The sequence below is a fragment of the Ochotona curzoniae genome, unplaced genomic scaffold (assembly GCF_017591425.1).
Source record: "Ochotona curzoniae isolate NIBS_2020 unplaced genomic scaffold, NIBS_Ocur_1.0 contig_2723, whole genome shotgun sequence".
In the NCBI taxonomy this organism is placed as follows: domain Eukaryota; kingdom Metazoa; phylum Chordata; class Mammalia; order Lagomorpha; family Ochotonidae; genus Ochotona; species Ochotona curzoniae.
In genome coordinates this window covers 10,473,615-10,500,199 of record NW_024465573.1, presented here as the reverse complement: position 1 = coordinate 10,500,199, position 26,585 = coordinate 10,473,615, and the positions used below count along the sequence as shown (strand labels likewise).

The window sequence follows — 26,585 nt, the reverse complement described above, 5'->3', positions numbered from 1 at the left end:
AGCAGAAAGCACTACAAAAGACCCAACGCAAGGCTTACTCCATTTTATACTGAGAAAACCTGAAGCTGCTACCCCTTGGTTTTATTGATGCTAAAGAGACAATGGCAGGGGGTGTGATTTGTTTTCCCCATACACATTTACTAGAAAAAGGACTACTATTGACTTGACTAATTATGATGAAAGCAATACCAGATGGGGAGGATTAAATATAAGATATTTCAGACAATAGAAAGAAAGAGTCTGTTTACCTGTGATATAACAACAAAATATTTTTATCCATTTGCTCTTAAACAAAATAGTTGCAAAGGAACTATATAATAGAGACTATCATATTGAGATGCAAAGATGCAATGCAGTATCATCTCTACTTCCAAGTCAAAGATGGGCTCCCAATGAAACTTAAGTACAGCTTGACAATAGGATGCTGGGTTTTTTGCCATTGTCTATACCTACAATGTCAGGGTACTCTTAAATAGCAGAATGGTGGCATTAGGACTCTTTCTTGAAGGACATTACTATTTTAATAACATAGGGGAAATCACTGGGGAGAAAATTATTGGAGAGCAGAAGAGGGATAAGTCCTCTGTATCTGTATCATAATATGGAACTGTATCATAACATAAATAATAATAAAAAATACAATTGGGGCCAGCATTGTAGCATAGTTAGTTAACCTGACACTGGTTCAAGCCCTTGATACAATATTTCCCACTCAGCTTTCTGCCAGTGCATCTTGGAAAGCAGCAGAATGTGGCCAAGGTCTTGAGCCCCTTCCATCTCCGTAGGAAACCAGGATTGAATTCCTGGCCCCTAGTTTAGGCCTGGCCACGCAATATCTATTTGGGACAGTTGGGGAGTGAAATAGCACATGCAAATAAGCGATTTTTTTCTCCCTTTGCCTCCCTCTTTCCCTTGTTCTCTCCTATGGTGGGTGTGCAACTCTGCCTTTCAAGTACATACACAAAATTTCAAAAAAAAAGAATCATGTATACTCATCTATTTTTTTTCCCTCCATGCTGAAGTAAAGGCTCAACAATAATATTATAATTATGTTAAATGTAATACAAAGGACATGATATGACTTAATAGGCCTTACCTCTCTAAGACATATCCCTAAAGAAGAAAAAGAACCTTGCTTCAATATTTCTCATTGTTGAAGGAAATACTTGGAAGAATTAATACAGTTGTCATAATGTGCATAAGGTACCTTCCCATGAGTACTTAATTAAGTTATCTGTTATTATTGTCATTATTTTATTAAGACAAAACAGGTTTCCAGCAACTTCTGTCTTCGGAAATTTTGATTTTACATGACTTAATGCCTTTTTTATGTGTCAATTGGAAAAGCTTACCTCTTGCAAATGAGACTCCTTTTTCTTTGCAGACAAATTTAAATGCTTGTCAAGAATAGAATAGTATTTTTCACTCTCCTTGTCAAACTTCTTCTTTCCATCCTAGAGGAGAGTAACAATAACAAAAAGATTCAAATCACAGCCCCAATAAAACGTTGATTCACATTATCTCAATCAAAAGTCAATACACTTTTAAAAAATGTTTTTCTTTAAAAATAGATGTATTTATTTAAAAATCATAGTTACAGGGAGAGAGGAGTACAGTGGAGAGAGAGGGAGAGAAGAATTTTTTTGCTTAACCCACTGTGACACAATGCTGGATCCAACATAATTATTTTAAAAAGTTTTAGTGAATTCCAACTGTGTACAAAGCCTTCAGTTAGTCGAGTAGGAAGAGAATTTGATCTGTGTAATTTAGGCATGCATTCTGCTCTTTGAAATATTCTTCATTTTTTTTTTTTTTTTTTTTTTTAAAGATTTATTTTTATTATTTTTTTCATTGGAAAGGCGGATATACAGAGAGGAGAGACAGAGAGGAAGATCTTCCGTCCGATGATTCACTCCCCAAGTGAGCGCAACGGGCCGATACTATGCCGATCCGAAGCCAGGAGCCTCTTCCGGGTCTCCCACTCGGGTGCAGGTTCCCAAAGCTTTGGGCCGTCCTCGACTGCTTTCCCAGGCCACAGGCAGGGAGCTGGAAGGGAAGCGGGGCTGCCGGGATTAGAACCGGCGCCCATATGGGATCCCGGGCGTGCTAGGTGAGGACCTTAACCACTTGCGCCACCGCGCCGGGCCCTGAAATATTCTTCATCCTTGAAGAAGTATACACTGGTATGTCAACTCCACAATTGTACCCCATTCTACATTTGGAACAAAAGGTGAAGGTCAGGCTATCTAAAATAGTACCCTTCGGATACTCAACAGTTGTCTGCCAAAAAAAAAAAAAGAAAAAAAAAAGGATTCTGATTTTGTAGGTCAGGGATATGATCAAGACAAAAATGTCTTTTGGTGACCTGCAGGAGTTAACATACACAAATAATCAGCTGTGAGAACTACTCACATAGTCTTTCTCTACAATTATATTATGGCCCAGAAACATTTGCTATTTCAAACAAGTTACCTTAACATGTAGCAAAACAGACTTAAATGCCAGTAGCTTCAAGTAATCAAATAAAAATAATTTCTACTTGCAGAAATCAAAAGGATCAATACCACATATTCTGAACATAAAGCTATAAGTTGATCTTTACTTATTCCTAAAATGTTGCATTTTTGGCAGGCATGGGCAGAGTAGTTATAAACAAACTGTCGTTTAAATGAAGGAACAGCATAAATTTATGTTTTATCCTGGTGGATACTCTTGTTAAAATACCAATAAAAGGAAGTACTAAAAATACTCCATCTACAAGTATGCATTAATTAATCCCTATGAAACAAATGCTATGAAGCTAGTACAATGATGGATTTCATTGGCTAAGAAACCTGAACAGCTACTGCATGCTGCTTGCACACACAAAACTAAGAATGCTCTCAGAAACCAGCATAGCTGGAAAAAAGAGAAAATAACTCATGAATCTTTACTAAATGCTGAGCATCGTGTTGTCAGGGCATGAAATTTCATCGGCTATTCCCTCCCGTTGTTTCAGTGTTACAATTCACATACAGCCTTGAGTGTCTTAGGGTGGTCATTTTCTACATTGTAGCAGAAAGTTGTAGAGATTCCATCTGCCTTAAGATTTGGTATCTAGTGAGTGTTCAATACTTAATGAACCAGTGAAATTCTTACTCTTGTAACAGCTGGCATCACAATCCTTGCCAAAAATTCTATTTGGTCAAAAAACTATTATTCATGGTATAAAGGACAATTCTGCACAAATGGCCCCTCATTCAGGTCTAATGGAACCTGAATATTTGTGGGTAAGCAGCTGCATTACAGTATAGTGCATAAAATGGACTCACTTTCACTACATAAAACGGGACTTCTTACACTACATAAAACGGGACTTAAAATTACTCACTGTGCAAAGCAGGAAAAGAAACTGATTTCAGCAGAAGTGAGCACAGCTGTGGTGACAACACTTGCATCTTTGTTTTCAGTTTGGTGACATTTTTGGAGTTGTTAATTCAGTGCCAATGTATTAGCATTTTTGGCAATGCAAAAGTCATTCCTAGAGCGACTTCCTGGACTTTTATTCAAGCTCTGGCCCTTCCTATCTCCACGATGGCAAAAATGATCTACCCAAACGTTCCAGTGATGCAGACAACAAAAACACATTCAGTTCCAGCATAAAATTAAAGAGTTGCGATAAAAGACTGGGCCAAATGGAATACAACTATAATCTAGGAAAGTATGTTCTGAAAACAAAGAGTACTTCTCCTTGTAATGCACATCTCCCTCTAAAAGCCACGATTTACTGCTCAGATAAGCCAGCTAGACTAAGTAATGTAATCCTAAACAGCTACCACATGGTTCTTTTGTTATATATATATAAAAAAAATGCTCTCACAAACAGTGCAGTTGAAGAAGAAAGAAAATAGCCCACAAATCTGCACTAAATGTTGAGCTTCATCGCTGTATTCATATTAATGTGCAATGATTTAAAAACAAAAGATTGGATTATATAATGGTATGTTTCCTACATACCCACTGAGAGTGCTTTTGGATCAGCTCATCCTATTAAAAAAAATAGTCACTGTAAAATAATAATATAGATGGAGAAAGAAGGTAAAAAACAGTAGAAAAGAATGACATATATGTTTATATGCATATATACATATGATACAAGCATAGTTTTTAACTCCCATGTGCCATGCCACAGTGCAAACAGAACACAGAGATAGATACAAAGGACAGCTACTGTATCAACAAATCATCAAAAATGTCACCTTAGTCTCAAAGTCCAGTTTTGGCTGGTGAAAGGTAAACTATTGTTTGATCTATGATGAGTTTGCTTTCCCAACAACCCTACATTTGCTGAACACAGTGTTCATGTTCTACTCTTGACTGTAGTCATGCCATAACTCCCCCTTACACACTGAACTGAGCTAAAGGAAGAAACCATTATAGTACAAACCCTACTCCTAGGATCACTGTTACATCCATACATAAAAATCCAGATATTTATTAATCTTAAGGCATATCATAAAGCTAAAAGTTTTTTTGTAGCACACATTATTGCTGAAAACCAGAGCAACTCTATGCCTTCACTGACCACAAGATGGTACCAAAGATGAACTGATTCTATCAAACAAATTAGACCGTAACAAATAGGAAGACCTATTCCAAATGTTCCACAGTAACATTCGTTTCTACAGAAGACTACTACAAAGCTTTATTTAATTGCTCTTAGTAGAAAATTTTAATTGTACTATTATAATTTTCTAAATAGGAAGAAATAAATACCATTTTTAAAAATTGAATATGTATTTAGAATTTATTGAACATTTCATGATAATCACAATATTTATTACTGTCATAGAGATGCAGTAAGAATTTTATACAAATTATTTCATATCATAATATTGGCTTAGTCATGATCTAAATAAGCACTTCTTGTGGATTTTAACCCCTAAATCATAACTTTTTTTAGCTTAAACACATGGAGAATTTTTATGAATTCTCACTACACTGGGAAAAAAAATTACAGTATAGGATAAGAATAGACTTAAATGCCATCCTTGATTGGGCTTCTTCCTCTGATTGCAGGGTTTGTTCCTTGCTATGAATGGCAGTCCAGGTAGCATCAATATCCCTACTTGCCAGAATAGCCAGCTGCTACAAAATCCGACCCCACATGATTTCACGGTTTCCTGAAAATCCAATGGATCCTGCATGTAGAAATCTAGCTCATTAAGTTCAGTGCAGCCTGGAGACCAAGGTTGCTCATATTCCACCCAACAATTCTGTCTCTCTAACCCATTTCCTACCAAAATTTCTAGGTACAATAGGGTTGTAGCATCATAATTCACATTTGCTGCTTCCCAAGTTAGATCACTATCATCATACCACTAAATATTACATGCACAGAAATCAAGAATTCATATTTGTATTCACAAGGAGCTCCTACAAACTGGACAGAAGAAGAAAATAGGTAGAAATATATGTAAAGGACTTAAAGGGACAATACACAGAAGAGAAAGCCCAAAACATAATATACATATGAAGAAGTGTTCAAACTCATCACTAGTCAGAGAATAGCAAATTAAATCAATGAAGTATCATATCATATTAGACACTAGCAAGAGCTAGATAAGTGGAGCAGATGATGTCAAGTTCTGAATATCTAGGGAGATACAGGGATTGTAAAGGATACACATTAACTTTAAGAAGGAAATGTTGTGATACTGTATGACATACAAGTATGCTTCAAAAACTTGTTAAACATAAACTTAAGGGCCTAGCATAATGGCTTGATTGGTTCATCGTTCCCCTTCGAGTGCCAAGATCCAATTTGGACATGGATTTGTGTCCTGGCTGCTCCACTTTCCATCCAGTTCTGTATTTGTGGTCTGGGAAAGCAGTTGAGGAGGGCCTAAAGCCTTGGGAACCTGCAACCCAAGTGGGAGACCACAAGAAGCTCCTGGCTTCTGTCTTCACATTGGCTCAGCTTTGGCAGCTGCTGCCACTTGGGGAGTGAGCCAGCAGATGTAAGATCTTTCTCTCTGTCTTCTCTTGTCTCTATGGGCCTGCCTTTTCAATACAAATAAACGAATCTTTAAAAAAAAGGGAAAGAAAATAAAATTAAAAGAACTTAGTTTTCCTACAAAATGTATTAGAATATATACTTCTGTCATAATACATATTTCAATGTAGTTCCTGATGCCTCATATGCATAAAATTAAACTCTTACACTGAACTATTTAAATTTTTAATGATTTATTTTTATTGGAAAGGCACATCAGATTATGGAGAGAAGGAGAGAAAAAGAGAAGGCGCTTCCATCTGCTGGGTCACTCCCCAAGTGGATGCAACAGCCAGAACTGAGCTGATAGAAAGAAATGAGCCACACACTTCTTCAGGGTTTTCCATGTGGGTGCAGGGCAGCAAGGCTTTGGGCCATCCTCTACTGCTATCCCAGGCAACAAGCAGGGAGCTGGATGGGAAGTAGAGCAGCTGGGATATGACCAGCAGGCTTGTGGGATTCTGGCATTTGCAAGGTGAAGATTAAGCACTGAGCCATTACTCTGGACCTAATAGTTATTTTTTACAACTGTTTTCTGTTAACTTTTTGAAAGATACATGTGTGCCCTAATAGCCAACTTTTGATGTATACATCTAAAAGAGATGCTCAGGAAATGCATAGAAGGGAATACGAATAAATGGTTTCATGGAGGGGTTATCTATGAGACAGGAAAATGGCTAGTGTACTCATTACTGGCTTCATAACATATTAGATGTACAGCATGAAGTCCTCTGCAGAGTTAAAGTGAAATATTACATACAGATGGATCTTAAAACACAATTCTGGATGAAAAATGAGCCCAAGAAAAAGCAAGACATATATGGCATGTCTATTAAAGGCAAATAGCAGTGAAGAGGGCTCCAAAACTGAAAAGAAAGTAGATATAAAAAGATTAGTAAGTAAAGATTGAATCAGGAAGCTCATCTAATCAACAGAACTACTGAAAGACAAAATATAAGGAATTATCAAAAAAATAATACCTAAAATTTTTATAATTGACCAGAACAGAAGCCTGTTAAAATGGTCTGATGAAGAGGCTATAATGAATGAAAAAGAAAAAAGTAACAGCCATCGATAAAAAGATCATAAAGTAATGTGTAAGAAAAATACAGTTCATATAAAAGCAATGTAAGAGATCCTTAACATTTCCAAAACATATTCACCAAAAGAAATTCCTTTATTTTTTAATAAAATAAATTGCCATCCAGTTTCTATAACCACGATACATATTTATATTAAAGAAACATATTTACAAATCTATAATATCTCAAAATTTTTACTGTCTCTGGCATTTCTTAGAAAGTTGCTTAGTGAAAATAATCCACAAAGATAAAATACATGTGAAAGCATAGCTCAAACAGGCACAGACTTCTTAGAACAAAGGTCAATATGAATGTCCATGATTATGAGGGAAAAATAAGGCTTCAAACTTTGAAGCCATTAGTAAGAGAGGAATTCCAGGAGGAAACTTAAAAGGAAAAAAAATAAAACGCCTATTTTCATTTGAAATAATTCAGAGAAAGAGAAGGAGAAATACAGAGTGGGCAAATAAGGGGTTCCTCCATCAGCTGGTTCACTCCCAAAGTGGTCAAAATGAACAGAGTTGAGCTGATTTGAAGCCGGGAGCAAGGAGCTTCTTCTGGGTTTTGCACAGGGTTCAGGGTCCCAAGGCTGGGGACCATTCTCTGGGCCATCGGCAGAGAGCTTGATCAAAAGTGGATCAGATTAAATTTAACTGGCTTCAACCTGGGATGTTGGCGCCACTAGAAGAGAATTACCCAGGTGTACCACTGTGCCAACCTGGAATAATCTTTAAAAAAATAAAATGAAAACACCTAATGCCACTGAACATATTAAAATTTGTTTTGTTTTAGAATTATATTCTTGCAATTGGGAACCAAGAAAACTAAGCCAAACTTGAAAGTCAAGCAGTTACTAACTCAAAAAAACCCCAAAAAACAAAAAAACAAGCAAAATGTAAGTGAAATCATAAAACACAGTAAGGATTATATATAAATAACAATTACATTATAATATGAGCAATTGATACCAATTTTAAAATAGGTGATCAAAGTGGGAGGAAGGGAAATACATACTGAAACAGCACTAGTTATTATATTATAAAAATGCTACATTTAGTGCCTGTAGTGGAAGCCAAAGTCCTTGCCTTGCATGTGCAGGGATCCCATATGGACATCGGCTGGTATCCCGGTTCCTCTGCTTCCCTTCCATCTCCCTGCTTGTCCCCTGGGAAAGCAGTCAAGGACAGCCCAAAGACTTGGGACCCTTCATCCACATGGGAGACCCAAAGGAGGTTCTAGGCTCCTGACCTTGGATCTGCTCAGCTCCGGCCGTTGTGGCTACTTGAGGAGTGAACCAGTGGATGGAAGATCTTTCTCTCTGTCTCTCCTTCTTTCTGTCAATCTGACATTCTAATAAAAAAATATTAAAACGGAAAATCTGAAAAACATGCTACATTTACATGTTCCATAGCAGGAAGTTAATTTGATAATGTTTCACATTGAAAAAAAATAGGAAAGGAATTATAGCACTTATAAAAATAAGATACATGAGAAAAAAACAGTTTAAAGAAGTATAATTATTTACCATTAGGAAGTACAATTTTGGAAGACTGAGGTGGAGGGATTGGTTTACTTTCTAGCACACATGCCTTTATATATTTTTTACATTTTTGAAAACTGCATGTTCCCAATGACTAAATTCTTCAAAATTAGATTCTACTAAAAACAAGGGAGAGAGTAGTTAAGGGATATGGCATATATTTAGAAAATACAATAGTTAGAAAGTTTCTAAGAATGGGACAAAAATGAGAATTGAGACAAGAGAAAGTTTCCTTCGATTATGTCCATATCTTACTTACATGTAGGTTTTTATTAACAAATTCATTAACTTTAGCCTCTATTAAATTCTTATTTTGTGACTAGTGACTGGTGCTTGGATCCAGGAGGAGAACAGAAAGGAAGAATGAAGCTTTTGCAAGTGGTTGCAAAACAGGTTGCATCTCAGACGTCTACAAACAAATCTTACAAAGTATGATAATTAATCCTGACTTTGTGAGCTTAAAAACATTATCTGAGATTAGAAGTCCTCTGAACAAGATCATGAAGGTTATAACAGGAGAAGTATGGATCATCAACAGCAAATCAGTCTGTTTCTAAAGTCCTTATTCTGTACCAAGCCTGAGGAAGCAGCAAACTCAAATTAGTGTACTTCATTTTATCTAAAACAGGCTAAAGTGGGGTGGGGGAGAAAAAGAAAACACAGGGAAAAGAGGCAACAGGAGGAAATGGGACAAAAGGAAGTGATGACATGAAAGAGGAAGCTGAACGAAGAAAAAGAAGCTAAGAAAGAGAAACAGGGATGAAGGAAAAGCAAAGTTGGGAGCATAGCAGATGTTTGGACCTTTGGAAAAGCAGACCAGATTGTGGAGAGAAGTAGAGACCGAGGAAAAGGTCTCCTGTCAGTTGCCAACGTTGTGGCTACAACTCCAGCATCCCACAAATATCCCACATAAGTCCCACAGCCCTCGCTGTGCTGCTACCTTTGATCCAGTTCCCTACCAATACACATGGTCTGCAGCCTAAGATGGTCCCAAGTTCTTGGGCCCCTGCTAATATCTGGGAAGCTCAAAGGGAGCTTCAGGCTCCTGACACTGGCCTGCTCCAGACTGATAAGCAGATACAAGATCTCTGTCTGTCTTTTCTCTATCTGTAACGCTGCGTTTCAAATAAATAAATCTTATAATAAAGAGAGATAGTGAAAGCTGTTGAAAGCAAATCATGGCATAGGATCGTCAATCTCCGCTGGTTTGTGGGAAGATGTCAGTGAGGCAGAAGGACAGCACAGGGAGTGGCTTGAAGTCTGATAGTCTCTGACACGGTGCTAGGGATCAAGCTAAGGGTACACAGCACTGCGTATCAGAAAGAACACTTGAAAAGTTACCTTGGTGAATTTGTAGATTTTGTACCTAACATAATTCATATTGAACATGCAAATTTATCTGCTACTCTGGAATAACATAAGACTCAGAAAGGACACGGCACAATCAACAAAATACTACGTAGGACAAATATCGTGTGTAACAAATTAAGAAAGATTGGTTTTTCGAGTTTCCAGGATAACTGCAATAACAAGTAGACATATGTTTATATTAAATATAACGCTACCTAAGTTCAAACTTCCTAGGAAACCATTCTTGATGCAAAATATACCTGCTAAAGTCTAGTATGCAACCACTGAGTAGCAATAACCAACAGAAATGTGAGACAAGGAAGAAAGGTCAACACAAATGTTCATTACTTAACCACCCACACGAATATGAGAATACAAGCAGTTGCCTAGGCAATATGGCATATCTTCATCCATGTTATACTCAAATAGACTCCAGGACAGTTCTTCAGGGAAGCAGGAAGAAAGTAAGACTTATCTGTCAATTCCCTCCCATAACTATAAAACGTTCTCCACAGAACAGGAACTGTGCAGGAATTCAGATTGTCAACAGAAGCCATTGGGCAGGCCAGAGATAGAGCCCAGAGCTGACACACTGGTTTCCTTGATGGCCTAGTTAATGGGAGGAGCTGTGAGCTGCTCAGTTTCTTTCACAAAGCTTCTGCAATCATGACTCTATAAATGCCACACAGAGCAGAGGCAGTGGGGGGTGTGGTGCAGTCATGTCTGAGCATGTGGGAGGAGCAACAGTTGATGGTCACAGGGTTGCGTTTTCTACCGAACACACCTAAGGGCCTGGAAAGGGCACCAGGTGGACCCTGTGGGTGGCAAAGAAATAAGGTATTGCCATGAGTCACACCTTAAAGAACACAAGAATGAGGCTCATGAAAATTAGCTACAAAACACTCAGAAATAGGGTGGAAGCCAGCCTGAAACAGACTCAATGTTAACTAGCCCAAGGCACCAATATAGTTGCCTCTCTGGTGGAGTTCTTCACAGGCTTTCCTCTGCACATAACCTGGTGAAGACCTCTGCAGTCACAGCCACCGCTGGTGTGGACCTGTAAGCCGACAGCACTTCCTGCTGTAACAAGAAAATCTGCAGCAACACCACTTAGGAAGGTGTTACAGGCTACAATGACAAAATTCTATTATTAGAAATTCACATTAACTGAGGAAGAAAAACAATGTAAAGGAAGGAGAAAAGGGATGCAGATTGTTGGTGTAATTTTCTGCTTGGGTGTTAAACATCAAGGCTGCCTGAGAGTGACACACCTAGCTGCTTTCAACTCATATGCTTATGCCACAAACCTAAGAACAAATTTCAATTTTTACTCACAAATTATTTAGCTTTCCATTTTACTTCAATGTGCATCTTCAGCATGCACTGAAAATGTCTAATTTGCCTTCTCTGCAGGTTTAAAATAAAGTAACTGCTGAATCACAGGAGCATGATGAGGATACTTATGAAATGTAGTGGGTAGAGTCCAGAGACACTAGCTTGCCTCTTTGGAAGTTGTTAATGTCAGTGCTTCTGTAGCTCAAAAAAAAAAAAAAAAGTCCAACAACTTTCACAGTTACACCAACCAAGTGAGGACTGACCGTGCCTGACCCTATTAAACTGAAACATCCTGGAGGGACCAGACGGCAGAATGTTTTAAAAACCTCCTTAGAGTGTAAAATGAGATGAAATTTTCACCTTATTTATTTTCACTGGAAGATAATATTCTAAAAATATATATATGTATATAAATTCTGGGCACTAGGAGATGTTATTTCTCAAAAAATAGTGAATGTTTTAAGTGGTGTTCTTACTCTAGTTTTGACAGTTAAACAACTAATAAACAAAGAAGGCAAGCTAAAATAAATTCTTCCATCAATTGTGTATATTGCATGACTTGACAATTTGGTTATTCTTTACTAGGCAATTTACCAATTAGAATTAGAAAAATCAATTCCTTATAAAGATCTTAGTTTTATGGTCACAAAAATGTAACAATAATTATTACTAATAGTTTTCCACGACTTTCCTTCAATTATCAATACATCAATTAACACAAATAAAATTTTAAGTATCATACTTTTCATAGATTCAAATAAATCTGAAAGGAATTGAATTTGAAAATGTCCTGCTAAGCTGAATAATGTGATAATCTGCCCTCTTTTTAAATTACTTGTGATATAAAATTTCACCTTAATTACCTACATCTTTTAATCATTTTATAGGTCATGTAAAGGAAAAATTTAATACAACTTAAACTTATTTTCTATATCACTCCAAATACTTGAAAATTACTTACAAAATCCATCTTAATAAAAATAAGGAGAAAAGGGATTATTTTTTCTATGCTCTAAACATTTTCTTTCCACATCATGAAGTTCAACTTCAACCAATCTAGAAACGTCTGAATGAAATTAATTGACAACATAAGGGTGAGATTTAAACTACTGAAACTCAAATGTTCTAATGTAACCACAAGAAACACACACACACACACACACACGTACTCACTATAAATGTTTCTTTAAATGGTAGCTTAGTTTTGGGTGAGCAAGGAATATGCCATTTGCATAAACTATCCTTCAGTTTTCCACAGAAATCATCATCTTCCAAGGCTCCTGGCATTCTGATGAACACATGAGCACCATAGGGGAAATATGAGGTGAAGGAAATAGCTTACAAGTTCATTTAGGTACTTGTTGAAGCGAGTCACATGGTGACCACCTGTTTTCCATCTCCAGTGGGAAAACTACAGAAGGAAATGGACTGAATCCAAGATATGTAAGTTATGCTGGGAGACATAAGGTAATAACAATGAACAAATGTGACGAAGCAAGCTAGGAGTGTCCTTCCCAAGAGCTCACAGAATGCATGGAAAACCAGAAAAAATATGCTTCTCTTTGCGGGCAGACAACTTTCAATAGCTAATATACTTGGGAATGACAGTTACTGATGAGAAATCTGACAGTTTCTTTTCGGACTTTTCTAGAAACAACTAAAAGGTCATTACAAATGCTTGTTATTCATTTAGTTCTAAACAGAAATCACTCATAATAATTTCTGCCGATATTTCTAAGAGTAGTTTTGTTCTATTGCATTTTCTAAATCAGCCCTCAAAATATCAGCAATTTCAGCATGACTTAAAATCTAGAGCATTATTCTTATAGAGCTGCTAGCTAACACGACTGACAAATGGAATGCTGCAGAAACAGACTGATGTCAGTTATAATTTTATCCATGGAAATCATCTCCCAGGTCACAGCTACTCACCTTTCCAGCCAAACAGTGCTAATTCTGGATGAGAAGATATAGAGTAAGAAACACACCCTATAGGTATACAGATCACTACAATTAATATATGCACACCCAACATTGGGCTTTTGGGTCAGAGTATTTCAATATGTACATATAGTGTACATATTATAAACATATTATAGATGCATATATATATAGTGTTATTGTGTGTATATGCACATACATTTCATAGTGTTGTTATCTGGAGATGATCTAAGAAACTGTATACCCCCCCTCAACCTCAACAATAATATTTTCATTCAAGCAATACTAAGAATTTGACACTAAGAATAGAGGCATTAACAAGACATGTTTCCTTTACTCCAGGCAACTAAAATTCAGTAGTGGAAAGTGACAAAACAAGACATCAACACAGTCATATGAATTATTCAGATGTTAGTGACTCATTCATGATCTATGTGAATCAGGCACAGGACATAATAAAAATTTACTAGACTACTTTCACAAGTAAAAAGGCAACTTGGGAAGATAATTTCTTCAAAATAATAGCATTGTGTACATTCCCAGTGGTTTTACCTTCTACACCTTAATCTTTGCAAATTTTTACTCTTAAAGAGATTAGGGAAAAAATGTGAAATCAGACTTATTTTTAAGTAAGAGCTCCCTGGTAGCAAGATGAAGAAAGAATTTGAGAGAGAAGATGCAACCTGGTGATAATCTGGACCTGAGTTAAAACAGTCAGTGTAAGTGTAAGTACATAGGAATAGAAGATGAAAATCTTTTCTGAGTTGGTGACATAGGTACACAATGAGTAACATGAGGCATAAAGGATGATTAAGGTTTCTAGTTAGAAAAATGAGTAACATTTTAGTGGTGAGCTTACAAACTAAAATGGAGAAACTTGCCACTCATCCAGATGCCTCATTTTTTCCTAATATCTGCAATTATGTATTTTGCAGAAGATTCTGGTCTCCAAAATGTATTTCTCAAAACTCTGGTTTACTTTTACATTCTAAAATCATTGCTATGATGTAGGACACTCATATCCCTCAGCTAAATAATTATAATTAACACTCAGCTCATCTTTCTGCAGGTCTTGTTTTTTTCTCCTACTCATTATCTGCATTTACGTTAGGATAATTAACTGAAAGTTACAGTTCTTATTATCACATTCCCTTAAATAAATGGTTTGCCAAAGCTACAGAATGAAGTCCAAAAACACTTAACAAAACAAACAAGATATTCTTCAAGGCAACACTTCTATATGCCTTTGGTCTCTTCTCCAATACTTGTACCTTAAAATTTTATGTCCTAATAAACCATGCTCAATGTTTTTTCCACATGCCATTATACCTTGCCTACTGCGCTCTTTACCCTGCCTGGATAACCTTTCCTTCCCTGGGTGACTTCCACTCATCTATGAAGGCTTGTCTCAGGCATCAGTTTTTGTTGGACTGGACCTCCAGTTTAGATCAAGAACCCTTTCCTGACCTCAATATGCTTTGCATCACAGTGTATAGCCATTGGTTGTTTTAACAACACAGAGGGTATGTTTAGAACAATACATCATTGGTGGCTTTCACCACCGTGAAGTCACAACGTTCTTATATAAACCAAGCTAGTATAATTCAAATATTCAATGCGGCCTTTTGATACCAGCAAGAGATGTAGTAAATAAAGGCTACATGAGGGTCTGCAGGTGTGGCCTAGCACGCTGTTTTATAGCAAACTATTTTTAAAAAGTAGTGCATGCTAAAATAATAGTGAAAGCCCATGGCAGTTCATACATACACCAGTAACATATGAGCTGTTTAGTTTATTATCAAGTTTATGCTGTATATATTTGCATATGGTATTACTTTTTAAAGAGACTTGACTTTTATTATAATTACATCAGATCAAAATACATCTGAAGATACATGCTTACACATCGAAATTGAGAGGCTGGAAGCAGACAACCCATCCCTTGAGTGCTAATAAATATATATTTTAATGACACTATTTTGGGCCTTAAAGAAAAATTCAAAGAATTTGAAAGTCAACTGACATAAATGGTACTGAAGTCTGGTCCCTTATCACAATAAAATAAAGTTAAAAGTAAATAATAAAGCAAAAAAGTTCTTTAACATCTGGAAAACTTAACTCTCATATTTTCAATTATATAACCGGCAGACCAGTACAGCTGTTCGCAGCATCCTTATAAACATGTGAATAATGTATCGGGCTAAGATGTCAATAGGCAATAAAATTCATCAGCTTCATTACAATCTTCTGGAACTGCGGATCTGTGGACTATTTTTGATGGAAACTGGTTATGGGTTATGTAATGCCTGATGGCATTTCTAATTCAGTATTTCACATGTACATATGTGAGCTATCTATCTCTGTTTTACCCAACAATAATTTATTACTTTGAGTTACCTCTGTGATTTGCTAATCTCTGGGGTCTTAAATGTTTTCATACTGAACCATCTAAATACTATACAAAGATAGAAGCAACTGGAAAAAGAGGAGAAAGAAAGATAATCACAGAATGATGTGAGGTACCCATACTTATTATGAGCAACAGAGACTTTTATCTCTGTTTCTTTTATAAATAAACTCCCTAAAAAAATTGCTCCCCAGACAAAGCCATGTGTGTGTGTTTTCTTTTCTGATAATACTTTATTTGGGGAGAATTATAGGGCTATCTTTTCCCATCTATCTCACATACTTCAGAAGAACTGGCTACCTGATTTGTCCAAAAGGTAACCAAAAAGCTACGAATTACATGAGGATAAATGCAAAAAACCTCTCCACATCTGCCTCATCTATGCTGAGCTTACAGGACAGCATTCATTATCAAAGCACAACATCCCTTGTGGGCAGAAGCTCAGTGCTGGTGCAGCATGGCTATCCAACAGAGGCATGTTCCTCAGTGCTGTGGTTAGAACATGACAGGGCTTCCAAATGCACATAGTCCCTAGTTGAGGGCACTAACACAGTGGAAATTTAACACAGTAACGGTGCTTATAAGATGGGCCATATGGTAGCTCTTCAGGTCTTTGAGGCTTTCTTTCTTTCTTTTCTTCCTTCCTTCCTTCTTTCTCTCTCTCTCTCTTTCTTTATTTCTACTTTTTTTATTGGAAAGGCAGATATACAGAGAGAAGGAAAGACAGAGAGCAAGATCTCCCGTCCACTGATTCACTCCCAAGTGGCCACAATGGCTGGAGCTGAGCCAATCCGAACTCAGGAGCCAGGAGCTTCTTCCAGGTCCCAAGGCTTTGGCCCATCCTCAACTGCTTTCCCAGGCCACAGGCAGGGAGCTGGATGAAAAGCAGGGCCGCCAGGATTAGAACTAGCGCTCATATAGGATCCTGGTTCATTCAAGGTGAGGACTTTAACCACTACACTATCACGCCGGGCCCGACAGGGTATATTCTATAAGCATGACTCAGGTCCTCCTGTACTCTCTCTACTTGCTGATTCATTATATGATTTTTCCGCATGCATTTCTCCTATGCTATTCATCCTGCTATGGATTAGTTGTTAATTTGGGTATTCTCCAAAGATCCATGAATTAAAGGCTAGATCCCCAGTGGTCTTAGTTAAGTAATCAAATGATTGGGCCTGAAGGTGGGCCTTAAGGAAGTGACTGGATTACATTTTCAGATTAGGGCCCCAATAATTAGTTCATGGTGGCTCTAAAACAAGCGGCTATATAAACAAAGACAGCATGCACTATCCAGTTTCTCTGATTCCCACCAGGCCATGCAATCTTTTCTCTGTACATACTTTTCCATGGTCATCCTCCAGCCTCACAAGACAGATGAGTGAATGACCCTTCTTGTGGGGTCTGTCCAGTGTTGGAATGTGAACCTACAAAATCGTGATCCCAAATTAACCTCCTCTTCCATAAACAGTCTGTATTAGGTACTTGGTTATAGTGATAAAAGGTTTACTAACAAAATCACTTTTATCAGAAGGCAAAGCAATGGCCCAATCTGATCTTGGACTGGAATCTCCAAAACTGTGAACTAAATCAATGAAGTGAGTTGCCTTTAGCAATGACAAAAAAATTAATGAATACACCGACTGTTGCAGTTTTCCTTCCCATAGGGAGTTCTACATATGGAATGATTTTGGTTTTTATCAATAACAACAGAATAGCACATTCTTTGGTCATGAGGAATCTCAGTGTGAAACCTGTCTAAAATTGATACACTATTAATTCCTGATGCTTAAGAGTATGGATCAGCTCAGGCAGCATTTTAACTAAATTTTCATTTTAAAAAATATTACTCTGCTTCTTAATCAAAAACATAGAAAGTTAGTTATGCTTACACTATGTAATGTAAACGTATGAGCACAGATTTAGTAATATTCTAACAGTCTAATCCAAATTTTGATTTCCTCCATTTAATGGTCTATGAGTTCCTTGATCAGTTATTTTATTACCTTTTTTCCCATCTGTACCCAGGAATCACCGTGATACTTACCTAGGGAAACTCTACAAGGAAGAGAAATTTTTTTTCTACCAAGGGGCCATTAAAATTATCAGTTTTAAAAATTAGCCTGGCATAGATTTATTCAATTTTGAGACTAATCTGCAGCTGCACTGGCAGAACCAGACTAAATGATCTGGCAGGTCTTCTATGGAATACCAGTTTGGGCATTCCCCACCTCTACAAAAGGGTGAAATGAGATGATAACCTCTTCATGAACTTTGCAACACACTGAACATATTGGAAATATAGAAAGTTACAAAACATTAAACTGTGAAAGAAACATAAAATAGACGTTCTGAAAGATCACTGTCCTAGAACTGTGAGCTCCATAAATTAGTTGCTCACTGAGAAAGTTAAGTAAATTTTAGACCATGAAGGGAGTTCTCTGGAGCCAGGAACACAGCCTTCAAGATATGTGGCTGCATAAGAGAAATCTGCCTCCAGACTCATAAGTATGGCCATCATCAGAATGCCTTTAATCCTAGTATGTTAAGATCTGTCATATTGCGCAGCGGTTATCAAAACAGCCTGGTACTGGCACAAAGATACAGAAGAGGATCCGAATAGAAACAACAAGAGGGAACCCATGCAGATATGGCCAAATAATCACTGACAAAAAAACTGATGATAATCCAGGCAAATAGGAAGTTCTCTTCAACAAATGCTGTTGGGACAACTGGTTAAGAGCCTGCAGAAACAAGAAGATAGACCCACATCTCTCACCATACATTAAGATCAAATCTAAATGGATAAAAGACCTAAACCTACACCCAGAAACCCTCAAACCTTTGGAAGAAAATATTGGAAACACCCTGCAACATTTAGGCATAGGCCTGGACTTTCTGAAAAGAAAGCCAAAAGCAGTAGCAATTAAGACCAGAATAAACGAATGGGACTACATCAAACTTAGAAGCTCTGTACAGCAGGGGAAACAATCAACAAAGTAAAAAAGCAACCCACAGAATGAGAGAAAATCTTGGCCCACTACATAGGTGATAGGGGGCTAATCTCCAGAACATATAAAGAACTCCTGAACAACCAAAACACCAAAATAGGCAAACCACTCAAGAAATGGGCATGGGGAATGGGCAGACATTTCACAAAGGAACAAACCCAAATGGCAAACAAACATGAAAAAATACTCAAGTTCTCTGGCAATAGGGGAATCCAAGTTAAGACATCAATGAAATACCATCTAATGCCAGTAAGAACGACTCGCATACAAAAAATCACCAATAACACTTCCTGGTGTGGTTGTGGGGAAAAGGGAACCCTACTCCACTGGCCTGCAGGTTGGTACAGCCTCTATGGAAATCAGTATGGAGAATACTTGAACAACTGAAAATATGAATACCATATGATCCAGCAATAGCACTCCTAGGAATATATCCAAAACACCTGTTACACGAGAAACCTACATGCACCCGTATGTTCATAGCAGCACAATCATTAATTGCAAAAATTTGGAAGCAACTGAAATGCCCATTAACAGAAGATTGGATAAGAAAGCTTTGGTTCATTTACTCCATGGAATACTACTCAGCTGTTAAAAAAAAAAATGAAATGCAGTTTTTTGTGGCCAAATGGACCCAACTGGAAACCATTATGCTAAGAGAAATGAGCCAATCCCAAAAGGTTACATGACACATGTTTGCCTTAATTTAAGACAAAATGATGTTAATCTGAAAAATAGTACTTATGAAATGTAATATTTCAACCTCAATCAGCCTGTATGTATCTCATGCAATAAGGTATTGTGATATAACCAATGAACCAACAATCAATGTGAATCAGACTGCTTATGATCTACGTCAAAGAATTGTAAAACCTGATATACTTTTAAGACCCTATGCCACTCAGTAATGGGGCAGGAGAGCAGAGAAATCTTCCATTTCCTTAGAAGGTGTGAGGAAGTCGTGAAGTATAACCTATCAAGAATATAACAGGTAACTTATAGACAACAGACTTGAATCAGCATTAGACATTAGTAAAACAACAAAGACATACAGGGAGAATCAAGAGTTATCCTGACAGCCTCTTAATAGGAGATCATATGCACAGAGCAGGGGGGGACTCCAGAGTGGAGCAAAAGGACAGAAGGAGACTTATATCCCGTACTTGGAGACTCCCGGATCTTCACCACGGACTCTCAGTGCGGGCACCAAGGACTACATCCTAACTGCCAAAGAGATCACAGGGAATTGGACTACCTTCAGAGGCCGAGAACTCTGAGGTCATCCACCCCCTTTTGGATCTACCACACGGATGGAAGAAGCCCCAGTCCTTCCTCACAGGATCCAAGGTCATCAGAACAACAGCCAGGAGCCCTGAGCAGTCCGCAGAAACAGAAGAACAGTAAACTTCCTTTGGGACTTGGGAAAGGAGCTTTCTCTGGTTCTTACTTAGCTCCAACTTTGGAACCCCATCCTCTCCTGCAAGGACCATCAGGGTCGCCCTGGAGCACCCCCACCAAAAAAATAAAAAATAATAAATAAATAAATAAATAAAATTTTAAAAATAGAATAGAATAGAGAACAACAAGGAAAGCTTGAGACCAGACAGGAAACAGTCAGTGTGGACTCACATATACCTTACTAGGTAGGAAACAAATGTTAGTTACTCCTCACTAAGGTATTGAAGATTGCTCTGCACACCCCTCCTAAAACTGTTCGGCAACTCAACTGGTGACATATGCCTTGTTAGTTATAAGCCAGTTTAGACTATCCTAAAATCTGCCAAGTTCAGCAAAAAGTATGCTTCAACACTATAAACTGCTAAACACTAAAATGAAAATAGACACAAGACAGTTGGATAGTACACTATAGGCCATTTTAAGATGTATAGCAGCCGGTTGTTTATAAACTAAAATTGAAATGTCAATGAAGTAGTCACAGGATGTGGTTAAGAACTTGCATTTTCTAACATATGGGTCACTCAATACCATGACAATTAACTCCATACTGTTGTAAATTGTCGTTGATGATATATTGTGGCTTTAAATTGATTGGGATAATATTCTGCCAGCTCCACCTGCAGACCAGAGATGGTCTCCCCAAGAAACCGTTGAATGTAGCTGGACAATAAGATGCTGGATTCTATGTTCGATATATGCCTGCGATGAAACAATCTTGACTGGATTTGAACTGTAATATTGCAACAAGATGGAGGAATCCACCATGGGGGGAGCGCACGTAGAGGGGTTGGAGGAATCCCAGAGCCTAGGAAACTGTGTCACAAAATGAAATGTAATTAAAAAAAATACTAAAATACCAAAAAAAAAAAACCAGAGAGAGAGAGAGAGAGAGAGAGAGAGAAGAGAGAGATCTTTCCTATTGGCATTTATGCCTTATGTCTGTGTATTTTTTTCCCTTTAACATTTTGTGCCTTTCTCAACTCCACTCCTCCCAGAAGTCACAATCTTTGAACTCAGCATCTGTGATGAAGTTCTAAAAGGTTTGTTAGGTTATCTGAAATAGTGACCAAAATATAGGAAACCAGGTTCTAAAGAAGAGATAACTCTTAGAAAGTTGGACAAAGAAGATCAAGAGTTAAGGATCAGGAAGGTCAACAAGAGCACACAAACGCACAGGGTACACTACCACAAATGAAAGGAAACTGGAGGGAACACCGAAACTCTGGTAAAACTCACCTCTGCTTCTTCCCAACAAGAAGTTTCCCATCTTTAAACATCTCCAAGCCTATTAAAAGGTGCACTGGATGAAAGCAGACAACTAGGGTGTAGACTAAACCATTTATTAAATGTCTTAAGAAGGGGAAAGTCATTTAACCTCTCTGATCTTTATTTCCCTTGTTTGTAAGGACCAGAAATGATTATGAGTATCTTGTCCAACACGCTCAACTACCTCAGTGATTCATTATTTCCTAAATGCTTATTTTGTCTTCTAGCTATACTATGTAACATGGTGTTTTATTTGAAAATCTTCTAATCTTTGCATTTGAAAAGGAGAAAGGCAGAGAGAAAGAGAGGAGAGAGAGAGAGAGAACACGAGTATGAATGAATCTTCCAACTCACCAAATTATACCATAAGTGTTTGCAATGACTGAAGCCGGGACTCAGGAACTCAATCCAGGTCTCCTATATGGGTGTCAGGAAACTAGCCATATCAGCCATAACCTGCTGGACCTTGGAATAGAGTCAGGGCTTGACCAGGCATCCTATATATGACAAGCATGTTCCATGTGGCACCTTAGCCACTGAACCAAAAGTTCCCTGCCAAATATTTTTAGCTTTAAGTGAAGGACAGACTACAATACATACAGATCTTCAGCACTGCAGTGAAAGTATTAACATACAATACTTATAATGTAAGTAAACTTCCTATGAAATCATCCACAACATGCTTTGGAACTCAGGTGAGAGATCAGCTCCCTGGGGGCCTTGCTAGAAAACACCCGAGGAAATACAAATGAAACATTACATTCATGAGATTCTCTTGAGACAGAACAACTGAGTGACCCTAAAGCCACATCACAGCCATCATGATTGTCATGTCCGTTTTCACTAACACCTCCTCTCCATCAGGGAGAAGTCATGCTGATACTCGCATAGGGATGTTCTCTGATGAATATCAGCTTCCAATATTACAATGACTCTAAAAGGTAAATGATCTACAATGAATTGTTCCTTGGACGTTTTTAATCGTAAGACTGGAAAACTGGTTTCCTTTGAACAATATTATTTTAAAAGTCATACAATGAATGATGCACTGACTTAGCATGTATCTTGACAACTGTCCAAAGAATTCTGGAACAATGTAAATTAATATACACATACACACACAAACGCGCACACACACACACACACACACACACATATCCCCCCACACTGCCACTTTGTTTTAGGCCAACTACCCTTTTCCTCTCTAACAACACTTCACAAATCCTACTTTGCCCTAAAAGAAAACTCTAAATTCTGATTTTGAAGGCACTTGGCAAGGAACAAAATTATCATTTACTGACAAGCAGAGGCAATTTGTTCAGGGCCTGGGGATACATGTCAAGTTAAATTATGGAAACAAAATTTTAAAAGGAAAAAGCTGTTTTTCATGGCAGTCACGGACACTGAAGCTGTAAATGATGTTTGCAGCACTGAGCTCCACAGCCAAACGACCTTCTCATGTGAAATTCTTGTCAATGTGAGAAAGGTGCTACTGCTGTGAAAACCACTTTTAAAATAATCAGACACATTTTAAATAAAATACAGGGTTGGAGAGGTCACAAAGTGTTTTTTATAAATGTCCTTGCTGACTGGACAGAGATCAAGTTGGAAGTGGCATGCAGGAAGGCACAGGGAGGCTCACCCAGGGGGGGCAGAGGGGCTGAAGCTGCCTGTAAGAAGTGCTTTGAAGCAAAACTAACAGACTGGGTCTTCATACTACGGCCCCTGTCTGCTGCTGGATGTGAGCCATCTGAATTCCACATCCCCAGGAGAGAAGAGTCCCTTAGCAGGCAGTTCTCTACGCACGAGGAAGAACCCAGAAAGAGCTGACAGTTACAGGTTGCCCATCCTGAAAAGTGGGTGATGGGGTTTGACTGGGATGTCTCTGCAACTGTCACTCAACCACACAATTATGCAGTGGCTCGGCTCACTTCCTGGACAGATGAGTTTGTTAGAAAAAAAAAAAGAACTAATTTCCATGTGACTACTTCAAGGATTACTAAGCTTGATACGCCAAGAGAAATTATCTTTCTTTGTTTTTTTTTAAAGGTTTATTTATTTATTATTGGAAAGGCAGATACACAGAAGGAGATACAGAGAAAATAATCTTCCAGTCACTGGTTCACTCCCCAAGTGGCTGCAAGGGCCAGAGCAAAGCTATTCTGAAGCCAGGAGCCAGGAGTTTCCTTGGGTCTCCCAAGCAGGTGCAGGGTCCCAAGGCTTTGGGACATCCTCTACTGCCTTCCCAGCCTACAAGCAGAGAGCTGGATGGGAAGTGGAGCAGCAGGGGTACCAACCAGGGCTTATATGCGATCCCAGCACATGCAAGGTAAGGACTTTAGCCACTAGGCTACTGCACTGGGCTCAGAAATTATCTTTCTCATTTCAAAAAGTAGGTACTAATTTGAGAGGGTTCACGCCATTTGAATGAAGACTAAAGGGCTAACATTACAAATATATGGTGTGAGAAACCATGAAGAATAGCAACACACTCTATCAGTTCATTCCACAAGAGCCAGCCCGAAGAACAAAACTGTAGAGGAGCAGAGGTGAACTTCTTGTAAGCCTGGACTCAAAAGCATGTAAGCCTGAGTTCAGAACAAGAATGATCGACTCGTTCTTGGTGCTAAGCACATCACTGGGAACAAACAGTGAACTTGTACACACAACTGTGAACAAATACAATGGATAGCCTCAAATGTATTTTTTCTCTCAATGGTCGTTGCACAACATTGGGGGTGATTATTAAATCAAATGGTTGTGAAGCATCTTAAGAGTCAGACAGATCATTTGACTCCATAAGTTAGTTAATGATTCCTCCATTTATGAGATTCTGACTCAAAATTCCAGGTCTCAATTTCCAATTAATATTTTTGTTTCTAAGTGCCCAACTTAGCAAGGCACAAAAAAAGAGCACCCTCATTTAAAATCAGGAATAGTCAACTTATCAGCCTAAAGCTAACTTCTGTGTATCTTATTTCTTCTGAGAGAAGTTAAATGATTAGTGACATCTTGTAAATATTTACAGTCATATTAATCTGACCTTAAATGAGTTCACTGCTGAACAAAGAAACTGATGAATACTCATTTCATAAGATTGACTTACAAATATAATTTATAAATTGCTACAATAGCAAGTAACCCCCAAACAGTAACAGCAGCTTCATTGTGTTAAGGAAAATTAGTGCAAATATAAAACTAATTCTTTGTGACCATCTTAAAATTATAACTAATAAAGAGCTTCTTCCAAGCTTTGCAATAACTTCTAAACAAACCGACGGAAAAAAGACGTTTCTTCTGGATTACTCATAATTCACAAAATGAAGCAATCAGAGACCCTCAGAGTTTGAGGAAAACTAAGAAGAGGTCATTTAGTCCAACTGAGTACAGAAATGTATTGTCCTATATTCTCCATAGATGGCTGCTCTTTTTTCTGATAGTTTACCAAGAAACTATGTATCCTATGTAATAGCTATGTTTTCAAGCCAAACAAACAAGAGAAATGTTTGTTTTGAAAAAGCACAAGCTAGCAAACAACTAACAACTGGATCACACTTCACAAAACTTTGCTCATTGATTCCTCTGACATTGATTTGACCAAGGTTACCAAATCAGAAAATCTTCAAATAAAAATGTACAGCTCAGGTTTCTAAGGCTCTCACAGCATAGCTAAGAGACGGCATCTCTGCAAATAAGAAAATAAAGGGTAATGTCTCCTTTGCTTAAATTCTTTGGTCTCAATGCTATTAGAATAGTATGCATATCTTCACAGAATACTTACTTAGTTCTTTTTGTAGAAATTTCAAAATGATTTACATTTTGTAATTCAAACTCTGCCTATATATACTCATAATTTCTTGTAAGCTTTCCATATTTTAAAACATTCCATTGCTAGTTCTTGCAGTTGCATTTGTAGATATGCAATAAATTAAAACATTTCAATGTGAGGTTGACTTGGGAATCATAGTTTTTAGACAATGATGCCTTCTGTTTTGCATCTTAAAATTGGCTCAAGTATTCGTAAATGGTAAATCAACAATAAAATATATTAGAGAAGTTTGTAGAAACATAACTGCTCTGCCAAAAACATGTAGGAATTGTCAGACCAATCAAGTTTTTAAAAAGATTTTTACTGATTTGTCCTCATTTATTTGAGACATAGGGATGGATGGCGGGAGGGAGTAGAGAGGCAAAAAGAGAGAAAGAGACAAGAACTCAATCTGTATTCCCACATGAGTAGAAGGGACCCAAGCAGCTGAGCCCTTACCTGCTGCCTCTCAGACAGTGTATCAGCCCGAAGTTGGATTCCCAGCACTTAAAGTAAAGTGTTCCAACATAGGACATGGATGTCCTAGGTGCATCTTAATCACCGAGTCAAATTTTTCAACTCAATTCAAATTTACTCAGAAGGGAATACAATGTGTTTTAAAGTACAAAGAGGGCAAAAGCATCTGATGCTCCAGTGAAAATAATGAAAATTTTAAAACGTCTGATAAATGCGATATGACTCTGCACAGTTTTTAAAGTGTCAGGGCAAGTACTGGACAAAACAAAACAAAAAAACTAACAGTGTTGACATGAGAGATTCTTTAAGATTCCATGGAAAATCATCCTAATGTAACACAGCCAATACATTTTACATCAATTAATTTTCTTCCTAACTTTGTGACTCCCAATGAGACATCCAATTGAGAACTTAATCTCTTGATGTTTTTACTTGATATGGCCCAGGTTTTGTGAGGCTAAAAGGGAAAGTGGCTACTATATTGCTGCTTTTCCTCAGGCTGTTGCCATGGATCACTGTTAAAGGGGCAGGGACTTGGGAGTTAAATCAGAACCCTGGTGTCTAACTTCACCACTTAAACTAAGAGGATATTTCACAAAGTTCTTGAAAATATATATTATGAAAACAGCTATGCACAGATTTCAAAATTTCTGTTACAATATATCTGTACTTTAATAGTACTATTTATCATGAATTTTCTGGGCAACCCTCAAATTGTCTTATCTGACTATGACTAAACTGGGACAGTTTTGGATGCTGCCAGCTTAACCTGGCAAGGAAGAATACTCTGAGTTAAGGCATTCCACAGAGAAGCGTAGGCAAGGAGAACTGGTTGGATTTCCATGTACAAGACACTCCCCCAAGTAATACACAACT

The 26,585-nt window shown here is 37.7% G+C and overlaps 1 protein-coding gene across 3 annotated transcripts in view; it reads right to left on the bottom strand.

The window, feature by feature from the left end:
• ARHGAP42 (Rho GTPase activating protein 42) overlaps positions 1-26,585 on the bottom strand; it is a 258,025-nt gene that overhangs the window by 69,649 nt on the left and 161,791 nt on the right. For 2 of the 3 annotated variants that reach the window (XM_040976847.1, XM_040976848.1), the window contains exon 5: positions 1,353-1,454. The exons of the other annotated variant lie outside the window; for it this stretch is intronic. In XM_040976847.1, coding sequence (XP_040832781.1) covers positions 1,353-1,454 — 102 coding nt within the window. The remainder of the gene's footprint in view (positions 1-1,352; positions 1,455-26,585) is intronic. 3 annotated transcript variants of the gene reach the window in all.